The 12279-nt window shown below is 39.2% G+C and overlaps 1 protein-coding gene across 4 annotated transcripts in view; it reads left to right on the top strand.

Annotated features, from left to right (window-relative positions):
* The window catches only part of LOC308489220 (phospholipid scramblase 1-like), a 35054-nt gene extending 30365 nt beyond the window's left edge, over positions 1-4689 (top strand). For 2 of the 4 annotated variants that reach the window (XM_081030102.1, XM_081030100.1), the window contains 2 exons: positions 563-724; positions 1958-4689. In XM_081030102.1, coding sequence (XP_080886228.1) covers positions 563-724; positions 1958-1984 — 189 coding nt within the window. In that variant the 3' untranslated portion in view covers positions 1985-4689. The remainder of the gene's footprint in view (positions 1-562; positions 725-1957) is intronic. The other 2 variants (XM_081030101.1, XM_081030099.1) reach the window with 2 other exon arrangements.
* The last annotated feature ends 7590 nt before the right edge of the window (positions 4690-12279 follow it).

Below are 12279 nucleotides of genomic sequence, written 5' to 3'. Positions count from 1 at the left end.
TTTTTCATTGTTCTTCCACCTTCCTGTTGTCCAGTTTTACCCTAACCCTTAACCTGCATTTGGAATCTGGTCAAGTTACTTAACTGGATTCTTTCCTCCTCTTTCGCAGGCTCTTAGTACTTCATGTTTTCTCTACCATCACATTGAAACACTCGGCCTGTGTCAACTCTCTGTGCTTCTCTTAAAGCAGATATGTCACATGGTGGTTTAGTTTAGTACTTTCCTGATGGCTTCTAGAAATTTCATCAAAGAAATAATTCATATTTGTATCTTTTCCTGCTTAAATTTTGCTTTAGATCAATTCAAAGAACTTAATGTATAATAGAAAATGTCAAATATTTCAGCAAAATTACTTTTACATAAGTTAGTTTTCTGTAGCAAAGAAACAATTTTTTTCATGTGTGTATAAATAGATACAGGAATTTATATGCATCTAAAATAAAGAGTGATGGAATTTTCATAGTTAGGTATTGCTCATTATTTTATTCCTACTTTTAAAGTTGTTTTATTATTAGTTTTCTAGAATTATTTAAGACCGTCTTTTTTTTTTTTTTCAATTTAGATTAAATCTCTTGATGAAGAAAATGTGGTTGGCAAGATTTCCAAGCAGTGGACTGGTTTGGTGAGAGAGGCATTTACAGATGCTGATAACTTTGGGATCCAGTTCCCTTTGGACCTTGATGTGAAAATGAAAGCTGTGATGCTGGGCGCGTGTTTCCTCATTGTAAGTCCATTCTTGCTAATCTTGGGTATAGATGATTTCTTTAGTAGCAGTCTGAAATGATTCGGTAAATTGTACATTTTTAAATGGCCTGCTTAAATTTATAGGTTTTCTTTAAAGGGGTCCCATTTCATCCTAGCTCTGAAATTCCATTTTCTCCTGATACTCTGGACTCACAAATGACTAGTTTCTCCGTAAATCTATTCAGTTTCATATGGCAATAGAAGGACCTTTTGGGTATTACGGAGAGGCCCTGGTCTTTGGGGATTTTATCTAAAAAAAGAAACAGATGCTTTGGAGAGGACTTCAAATATGGGCTTACAAAGAATAAGACTCAGTGAAACAGGAGATTTCCTCCTGATTCATTAAAATTAAATCATCTAATACAGGAATGTAACTGGCATTAAGAGTAAACGTCTAATCAAGCCATTGGATGGCACTGCCCGTTGAGAGGAATTACGTGGGACAGAATAGTGGTTCTGAACTTGTCTCCCACTAACTCACTTAGCCAGCTTTTGAAAATCCCAAGTATCAACTCAGTTCAACTAAATCACAGGCTCACATTCAGAAGTTTGTATAGCTCCCCAGACTTGGGGACTCTACTGGGCACTGCTGGGGAAGTTTGTATATATCCCCAGCATATAGACTCAATATGCAGCCATAGTCAAGGATTCCTGGGACAAAGTAGTGGTTTTCCACCCTAGCTGTACAGTAGGAACCCCTGGGTAGCTTTTCAAGGCCCTGTGTCGATATTGCACCCAGGCAGAAATCTAAACCTCGGGGTGGAATGAGCCTCCAGCTTGTTTCGATCACTCCCAGGTGAGTCCAATGCAGCAAGGCGTAGGACACTAAGATGACCATCTTAAACATGTACCTGAGGGTGCAAATAGAAAACATGAAAAAGTGAGAGAATATACAGAAAAAGGATCCAGGCACTTCAACTAATAAATATCAGGAAAATAAAAACATGAAAATAAAATGAAAGACTTAAAAGACATCAATTTAATACAGTTGGTAGACTCAGAATCTAACAAACCAATATAAAAAGACACAGTTTTTTCACATAAGTTCATATACTTCTTTCTATAAGAGTGTGACTTGTAATAAAGGGTTAATGAAAAAGACTTTTACAGGTATTCACAGAAATTTGAACATTGGCTAGCTATTTGCTGATTGACTTATTTTTTTTTAAGATATGATATTATGGTTATGTGAAAACGAGTCCATATTTTTTAGGGTCACATACTGAAGGACGATATGTGATCAAAAACTACAGTGAATGCTGCTGCCGAGTGCCACCCAGCAGAAAGGCAGGGATTTTCAATACAGGAAGCGGCGCGTCAAACCTTAGTAATAGTGTGCAACAAGTTTCAACTTGTTCAGTGCAGTCAGTCGGGTGTGAGCTACGGTTGAGAGAAGGTGTGTTTTTAAAGTGTGCCCGTAAATCATCCTCCATCATGAAAGTGCTCCACGCCACACATCTCTTCTGGTACAGCAATTTCTGTCAAATAAACACGTTATAGTGTGTCCTCATCTACCTTATTCACTGGATCTGGCACCATGCAACTTCTGGCTCTTCCCCAAAGTCAAAATGATTCAGGACATCTAGGCAGCCACAACAGCGCAACTAAAGACACTCACAAAAGAGGACTTCCAGAACTGCTTGAGAAAGTGGCAAGAACGATGGGATAAGTGTGTTCGAAGCAAGGTGGGGGAGGGGGGTATTTTGAGAAGGATTAAGGGCAATGTGTCTTCTACTGTAATCATTATTTTAATAAATTTAAACATTCACCGTATTTTTTGATCACACCTCATATTTCAATATAAAATGGTATATCACACATTTGCTTTTAAGTAATGCGGCTGAGGGCAGGAGAATCTAGGGGATGTATTGATCATATTAATAATTGAATCTGAGTGATTGGTTATTTGGACTGTATTGTTATTCCATCTAACTTGGGATAGGCTCAGTATTATTTTCTGTATAAAGTTTTAAATATAACCACAGTTCTACTTAAAAATTGCATTTTCAAGAAGTGTTTATTTCACATGAAAAGTAAAATTTAACCTTAACCTTAGGGGTATAACCAAAGTTATACAGAGCACAAGCAAAGATACAGTATGTATAGGCAAGAGAAGGCAGTCTGAGGTATATGGATAGATGAGACTTGGGATTTTTAGAAAATGACTATGGGATAGATTGGGATTCTTCTAAAGGACTTTTTAAGGATTGGGCAACTTCTTTTACACATTGGGAAGATATGAAACTTGTTTAGTTAACTGGTTAGTTTTAAACTAAGTATAAGTAAAATAGTTACAAATCCAAATTTTGGAAAGTTAAATCCTGGTGACTGTGTGAGAAATGGATTGAAGAGAGGTAAAATTGCGGTAGTGCAATTGCAAGTGATTGGATGTAGGGATTAAATTATTTCTGTTGAAGGAATAAAGGAAAATGATGGATGTGAGAGATAAAATCCATAGGATTTGACATAACTCATGAAGGAGAGGGTCTAGTTAGACAATGATGGAGTGAGACAAGCTGGGGAACATAGTGGACAAGTTTGGAGGAGAAATCATAAACCTGGGCGAAAAAAATTCTAAGAGGCATTCTAACTTTAAGATGGTTATCATTCCCGTGGAAAGAATCTAAACCTTGTACATGGGATTCCAGTCATAAGAAAAGTTTTATTACTGGAGAAGGAGTACAGAAAGTTGAGGAAGAAAAATTGAAAGAAGAACATACAGAAGGACATGAGAAAAAGTGAAAGTCAGAGAAATTACCAGAGGTTCATGCAGGCTTTAATAAGTGAATAGAATTATAGAATTTCATTAGTATTAAAATAAAAAGCTGAAGCTATCACCTTTTCCCAGGTCTACTATTACAGTCAGTTTTTCTTGCTGAGCAGATATGTTATTATGTTTCATCATATCCCTTAGCATTTGTGTATCTGAGAATGAATATCTGGCTTGTTGCCGAAAGTCATTTCTGTATTTTGTTTTTATTTAGGACTACATGTTTTTTGAAAGGAGTGGAAACAGAGAACAGAGAGCAGGCGTGTGGTAGTGGATTAATAAAAATCTCTTCAGAAAATGTGAAGTCTGCATATTGATTGTTATTATGTAAAACTCATTGGAATTTCTTTTTTTATTGAATTGACTTACAGCATGTGTGAGTTACACTGTGATGCAGGTGTATGATTTCACTTTTCAAATTATAGAGTTTATTTTCTGTATCACTTAATAAATGTTTTTATATATTTTTGTTGATTTTATACATTTTATTTTCCATTGTGCATTTCAGAGATAGAACATAGGAATTTTAACATTTAACTACTAACCTTCCTTTGATAAATTGCTTTGGACTATACTCTGGTATTTTCAATTTTTATAGCAAAATTAAAATAATTTTAACATAGAATTATACATTATTTTATTAACTAGTTATAATTTATTTCGTATGTAACAACTAATGTTATTTTGCAAAGTGTATATTCAAAAAAGTTAAAAATGAACAAAACTTCAGTTTCCTTTACAATTACGTTCAAGTAACACTATTCATATTATCAAAGAAAAGTAAAATACATTGTTGTTTTTTATTTTTTTTATTTTATTTTAGCAAATTACACTATAACTTCTGTAAGCTGACCTGCTTCTATGAATAAGATTTTTATATTGACAAGACTAATTTTTGGTAAGTTTCAATGAAAAGACGATTCTTTCCCAAAGACACATGGAAAGAGTTAATCTAAAACTAGAGTATTGTTATACTTTTTGATGCAATTATGTACACATAGTATGCTTAGTGCCTATATTCTATCATTCATAGAACATGGTAGTTACAGGATCATTCAGGTATGAATTAAACATATATATTCTATCAAGAGTATAAACTGCAATAATGGACTAGTAAATTGTTAACACCAACAATCAAATAACTGAAATAAAAAATTGTTGATATATTTCTTTGCATATTATTGTTTTAAAACTGAACAATTACTTTATATGGTGTTCTGAATCTTACACATTTACCACCCCCTTCCCTTTCAAAAGAGCATCCGTATCAGTGCTGGAAACCAGGATTTCTACCTGTCACAAACTTAAAGGAATTTTTAACTCTGTTTTGTAGGGAAATTTGGATTGAGACAGAGGAGATGCCCAACCTATTAATTTCATGCAAACAAAAAATGTGCTTAGGACAGTACTTAGGGGAGAGACTCCCTTTCATCTTCAGCAAATTCCACCGACACGCTAGCTCCTAATGGTGAGAACATTGGAATGGCAAGAGAGCTACAGGAAAAGCTAAGTCTAGACCACTTTTTATTAGTTAAATAATCCACCAGATGCTAGGTTCCAATGACAAGTAACCACGGCACTCACGTTCAGTTTGTAGATGGTACAGACTGCATGCCAGGTGAAGTGAGGTACTTGCATAGCTGGATTTGGTGGCATAGTTATGCCACTTAGAGAAGGGGAGGGCTTTCCAGGCCAGCTATCAGGTACCACAACCCACTCAAAATGAGACTAGAGGTAATGACATCTCTTTGACAGCTACTTCCCCTCCCCCTCCTTTTCTTACTCCCCTTACTCCTGCTTCTGCGTAGAATTCATCTCGAAGCAAAGTGAAACTACAACTGATTTGAATAGTTTCTTCTCTCTTTAACTGTGCAAGGAAGGGAAACCCATACACTATCTGCTGAGTCCATTTAAGTTCAAATACTAGAAAAACAATCATTTGTAAAGAGAAAAATCACACGTGAAAAACTAGGAATTTAAATGAGAAAAATACCAGGAATTTCAACAAATGTCTTTATAATGTCAGCGAGATTTGAAGGAATGTTGCCTATTTATTTCTGGAACAGGCAGTAGAGGAAAAGGAACATTCTGATGAGGCCAAAATGTTAATAAAGTTGAAAGTATGATGAACACATTTTAAAACTGATGGAGACACTGGGTGATTGCATAAAATAGATAATACAATAAAGTCAAAGATTTTAGAAAATTTCCCAGAAGTCAGATAAATACAAAGTATAAAGAGAAAGGTGATTCCTGAGAAACATACATCAACTTCAATTTATGCACAGCAGGACTCCAGAAACAGAAATCAGATGGAGCCAAAAGAATAACAAAAAGAGTAAGAAAACTTACCTGCGAAAAGCACAGACTAGATCTGAGCCCCCACCATAACCAAGGGATGTAAGTGATCATCCTGCGTAGTGTGACAGCACCTGAGTGCCACCTCCTAGGAAGAAGGATAAGTCACAGCATCAAGGCACAGGGAGGGCATTGCGTTTTAATGACGAGCTGGCCTTTCCTTTTGTGCAGTACCTGTATTTACCTAGTCGGGTGTTGGGTTCAGTTTGCAGTTTCTGGTTATAGTTACCCTCGGTACTCCCCAGGCTTCAAATTCTAGTGAAAACGTATAGTGAAGATGAGGGCTAGTTTGTCAGAGGGTTTATTAAGATCCTCAGAGGGAATCTGTCCCTCTCAGCATTCCCAGTTAGAATTCCTTGTTTTACTCAGAGCCTGTTAGCCTAGGGTTGGGGAGAGGGAGACAGAGTGTTCTCTGATGTTCAATCTAAATGTCAGTTTTTAGCAGCACTTTAAATCTGAGGCCACACCCCAATTCAGTATAATTCCAAAGTCAGAGCCTGGGGTCTTGGCCAGTTTACCTTTAATCAGGTCATCGTCAGCAGACATTCACAGAGAGTCCAGGGCTGGCTGGACATCTCAGAGCTGTGCTGGGGTGTCTGTGAGGGGAGTCGATGGGTGATAGGGTGTGGGGAAGAGGGTGGATAGCACCTTTCAGTCAAGAGACTCAACATGTAGAGAAACGTAAGGATCCCAGTTAGAAACATGGCAGAGTGGGAAAAGTTCAGAAAAGTAAAATAAGGCCACCCCTTCTGGGGCCACTTGCCCTGTGTGGCTTGGCTGGGGCAGAACTGCACAGAGTATGGAACCTACTCTTATCCTAGGAGTAAGTGCCTTCTGTATTCCTGCCGTGTCATTTTTCTACCTTTCCCACCCCACACCCAAAGCAAGATTTCTTGGTCTGAGAGGAAATATGAAGGGTGAGAAGTTTCTCATCCTGCCTGGAAGTGTCTGAGGCCCAGGAGAGGGAACGTTTAGGGACACACCTAGGGCCTAGGACCCAGGTAAGGCAGGTGGGTGGTGACAGTGTGGAGTCATTGGGAGTCGCTTACTGAGGGGTAAGTGTGGGGAGAAGATGCAGAGGCAGGGGGATGGAGCTGTGTTTTCAATCTTGAGAAGAGAGTTCTGGGTGGGTTGTCTGGCTAAGGTGTCAGGTGCCTGGTCAGAGAGCCTTTAGGGGTGGCTGGGGGAGAGGGAATAGAACTAAAGTGAATGAGCTTCTGGGAGAGAGGAGATGCTCCAGGCAGAGGCAGTTAAAATGGCCAGAAAATCATGTCTGGGCTCCTAGCATCCAGTTAGCTACCCTTTGCAAACCAGGTATTGAGATTGAATGGAATTGGGGCTCAAAAAGTGCTACTGTATTTGTAGGGTAATGAGAAGGAACTCAATAAGAAATTCCTGCCATCGCTTAAGGAAAAAAAAAATTTAAGCTTCCAGGAGAAATGAGTCCTCCTAGATTGCCTCGGGAGGACGCTCAGAGGTTGACTCAGACACCTGCCTGGCTTCTGTCGGTGTTCCTGCTCCACACACCGTGCCCCGCTGCCTGCCTCTGCACCTAACCCTGTTTCTTTTTAGGAAGTGTCCCTCCCTGTGCCTTCATTTCCTCAACTGTCCAGTGGGCATGATAACAGTATCTACCTCATAAATTCTGGGTGAAGATTACGTGATCTGATGTACGTCAAGGCTCTTGAGCAGTTTCCTGAAGAAAACCAGAGCAAAAAATGAAAACACTGCATGTTAGCAATAACCAAAAGTTTTTAAAACTGAGAGAAGTGGCTCAAGCTAATAGAGAAAATTTTGGCCAAATTGAATTTCTGTGTTATGGCTTTAAATTACATCTAAAATTCATTGTAAACCCATGGATGAAAACTGTCCCATTGGAAGAGAGAGGACATTTTCACACAAGATGCCAAACTGGGGACCCATTCTTATCTCAGAGGAGAGTGGAGTGTTATCTGGGTACAGAGGCCTTGATTTCCCTTCTTAGTCTCACACTCTCCAAATGTGGCACGGTATGAGAGTCAGGCGCAAAAGTCTGGAGCATGAGACCTGATGAAATATTATTAACTGGAAAATAAGGGTCTGAACTAGAAGCTCGGGATTTATAAGCAGAGATGGCCATAAGATGATACCCTACAGAGTCAATTGGCCATAGATTTCTGAACTTACCTTTCTCCACACAGAGCATTCAAGTTAAACTTCCACTTATTTTTAATATGTGGTAGAAAATATACTAAGAGGGTGCCAAAATAATGTATACACATTTTAAGAAAGGAAAATAAACTATGAATTGTAATAATATATACTGATAACAAAAGATGAATACAAGTCACGTTTGACTTCTGCAATCACAAGAGGTGCTCAAAGTGATTACCATCAGCATCCAGACACTTCTGATTACAGCAAACTACTGCTTGAGCAACGTTGACCAAAGTGTCCACTTGTATACATTTTTTTGGCACCCCCGTTATTATTTGTGCCAAAAGATGGCTTATAAATTTACCCAAGTTGGAAACCAACTAGATTTGGAAAACAGAATCTTGAAGCCAGCTTGGCTACTAAAGGCAATTTATTTCTATCAGTGGATTCTGATTTTCCATCATTCACATATTGAGGTTATTCTGTCTGGCAACAACAAGAAAGAAACATTGGTTTGTTTCTTCCTGCATTAGAAGTTGCTTTTGAGAATTCGTTGCTAGGGAACATTTCACCTTCAATCTAACATTGCCAACAGAGAGCAGCTATCTAGAAATATTCCAGAGGAAGTCTCTGTTAGATGAAGTTTACAGTATAAGTTGGATCATAGTCTACTAAGAACCTACTAAGCACACTTCTGTTAACTCTTACTGCCAGAATTCTCTCCCCATTATTGTTACTCACAAGTTGAAGAGGATTTACTTGCACATTCATTTTGTTTACAAATCTTTTGTTTTTGTTTTGTAAATAGTAACAGATTCACTCAAATAATTCAGATAAATGTACTTGTGGCAATTGTTTTCTGGAGAAATTGAATAGTCAAAGAAAAAATAAACCTCCAGGTTTTGGGGATACCAGAAAGAAAAAAAATGCAGCATTCTACCCATTCACCATACAGTGAGGCAAACCAGCCAGTAAGGTCTGTCACTGAAATGTGCTATTTTACTGGCTGGGCTTCACTCTGTCCTGGGAGAGCCCTGGCATGAAGGAGTTGAGTTCATTTACAACTTCCCCATCAGACACTTAGGAAGCTTTCAGGCAAGAGAGACACAAACAAAAAGAAAAGCTAATTATGGGGGGAAAAAAAGAGACATTACTGGTAGCAGGAAAAAATTAGAAGAAAATAATATAATACCTTGGACACAAAAAAACAATCTGGATTTTCAGTCAAGATGACGGAGTAGATAAACTCTGTGCTTGCCTCCTCTTCTCATGAACACATCAAAATTAGAACTAAACTATAGGACAATTGCCATTGAGAATAGCCTGAGATCTAGCTGAACAGAAGTCCTACAACGAAGGATATACAGAAAAAGCCATATCAAGACTGATAGAAAGGGTGGAGACACAGAATGAGCTGGTACCACACCTGTGTGTAGCAATTACAAATTGGGAGAGGTGTCTTGGCTGAGGAGGACCCCCTAAGGAGCAAAGGGCCCCAACCCCACACTAAGACTCACCAGCACAGGGTTCCAGTGCCAGGAAGTAAAGTCCCCAAAACTTCTGGTTGTGAAAACCAGTGGGGATTGTGGCTGAATGAGACAGAGGGTTCCTGGAGTCCCAGATGCTCCTCTTAAAGGGTCTACACACCAACTTACTTGCTGACCAACTCATTCGCTCTGAGCTCTACTGGGACTGAAAGACACCAGGGACATACAGGCAAGAACTGAATTGTCTGGCTGCAGGGAGAAGGCTGGAGGGTCAGATTCCTTCCAGACAGAAGTGCTGGCAGAAGCTATTGTTTCATTGTTGAGCTCTCCCCGCACCTCTCAGCGTGCAGACTTAGGCAGGAACCATATCTGAGTATTCATCAACCTGGCTAACACATTTGGCTGTCCTGCTAACTCCTTGAGCCCCTGCCCCACGCAACATGTGGGCCCACCAACGCCATTTCCAATGGCTTTTCCATACAAACATCCTGACTTGGCTCATGCTGCACTTTCCTAAAATCTCTCAAAGGTTCACAAACCCAAAAAAGTAGCATCTGGCCTCAGCATGCCTCAGACCTCTCGATAGAAGCCCCAGGGCCAGCACTAGCAGCAGCTGGCCTCAGTTTACAGCTTAGCCTTTCCCAGGCGCCTCCAAGTCTAATGTGGGTGGTGGACATCTGCAGATTACTTTCTTGCTCATTCCAGGTGGCCCGGGACAAGGCACAGGATGCAGCTGCACTTGGCCAGGTGGGGCCTTTCCGAGGAGGCTGCGGGGCTAGCACACCAGTGGCTGGCTTCAGACCAAGCTGGAGCACCACCTGGCTGCATCTGCAGTTGACACACCCAGAGGGCACACTGGGCAGGCACCAGAGTCCTGCTTAAGTAAATCATGCTTCAGAGGAACAGCCCCTGCACCAAAGTTGTCCCCCTGTAGTCACAGCCAGTCCTCACAACAAATCAGCCAGAGAGTCAGTTCCTCCCACTGATATGCAAACAGCAACCAAGGCTCAACATCAACAGAAGGGCACACACAATTCACGAAAGGGACACACCTGGAGCATTCGGCTCAGCTGGCCCTGGAGACTGTGCCAATGGGCCCCACAGCACACCTACTACATAAGGCCACTCTACTAAGACAGGGAGACATAGCAGCTCTACCTAATACATAGAAACAAACACAGGGATGCAGGCAAAATGGGGAGACAAGGAAACATATTCCAAATGAAAGAAGAGAACAAAGTTCCAGAAAAAGAACTAAACAAAATGGAGACAAAGCAATCTACCAGATGCAGAGTTTAAAACACTGGTTATAAGTATGCTCAATAATCTCAGGGAGAACTTCAACAGAGAAATGGGAAACAAAAAAAAAAAAAAAATGGAGATCGAAAACATAAAAAAGAACCATCAGAAATAAAGAATACAATATTCTTTATTCTTTGAAATAAAGAATATATTAGAGGGAATCAACAATTGATTAGATGAAGCAGAGAATTGAATCAGCAATTTGAAAGATAAGATAGGAGAAAATGCCCAATCAAAACAGCAAAAAGAAAAAAAGAATCTAAGAAAATAAAGACAGTTTAAGTGGCCTCTGGGACAACATCAAGCACATCAACATATGCATCAAAGGGGTAGCAGAAGGAGAAGAGAGAGAGCAAGGAATTAAAATCCTATTTGAAGAAATAATGATGGAAAACTTCCCTAACCTGGTGAAGGAAATGAATATTCAAGTCCTGGAACTGCAGAGTCCCAAACATGATAAACACAAAGAGGCCCACACCAAGACACAATCATAATTAAAATGCCAAAGGTTAAAGACAAAGAGAGAATCGTAAAAGCAGCAAGAGAAAAGCAGTTAGTTACCTACAAGGGAGCTTCCATAAAACTGTCAGCTGATTTCTCAAAGGAAATTTTGCAGGCCAGAAGAGATTGGCAGGAAATATTCAAAGTGATGAAAAGCAAGGTCTCAACTGATATTACTCTACCCAATTTAGAATTGAAGGACAGATAAAGAACTCTCCAGACAAGGAACAGTTGAAGGAGTTCATCACTACCAAACCAGTATTACAACAAATATTAATTAGAGGGACTTCTTTAAGAAGAAGAAAGGGGAAAAAAAGATTAAAAATATGAATAATAAAACAGCAATAACTACATATCTATCAACAATTACTTTCACAATAAATGGATTAAATGCTCCAATCAAAAGACATAGGATGGCTGAATGGATAAGAAAACAAGACCTTTACATATGCTGCCTGTAAGAGACTCACTTCAGATGGAAAGACATGCACAGACTGAAAGCAAAGGCATGGAAAAAGTGTTTCATGAAAATGGAAAGAAAAAAAAAAATCTGGGGTAGCAGTACTTATACCAGACAAAATAAACTTTAAAACAAAGGCTGTAACAATAGTCAAAGAAGGAACCGGCAGTCCCGGTTCTGGGTAAGAAACTGAAAATACTACTTTGAAGGGACATGTACATTCATATGCTCATTGCAGCATTATTTACAATGGCCAAGATATGGAGGCAACCAGGGTGTGCATCAATGGATGAATGGATAAAGGGTGGTACATATATACAATGGAGTATTACTCAGCCATATAAAATAATGAAATCTTGCCATTTGCAACAACCTGTATAGACTTAGAGGGTACTGTGCTGAGTGGAGTAAGTCAGACAGAGAAAGACTGACGTCATATGATTTCACTTATATGTGGACTCTAAAGAACAAGATAAATGAACACACAATCAGAAACAAACTCATAGATAATGAGAAGTGCC

Source organism: Rhinolophus hipposideros (assembly GCF_964194185.1).
Source record: "Rhinolophus hipposideros genome assembly, chromosome: 2".
NCBI lineage: Eukaryota > Metazoa > Chordata > Mammalia > Chiroptera > Rhinolophidae > Rhinolophus > Rhinolophus hipposideros.
The sequence above is the reverse complement of the archived record's forward strand: the minus strand, read 5'-3'. Positions and strand labels throughout refer to the sequence as shown.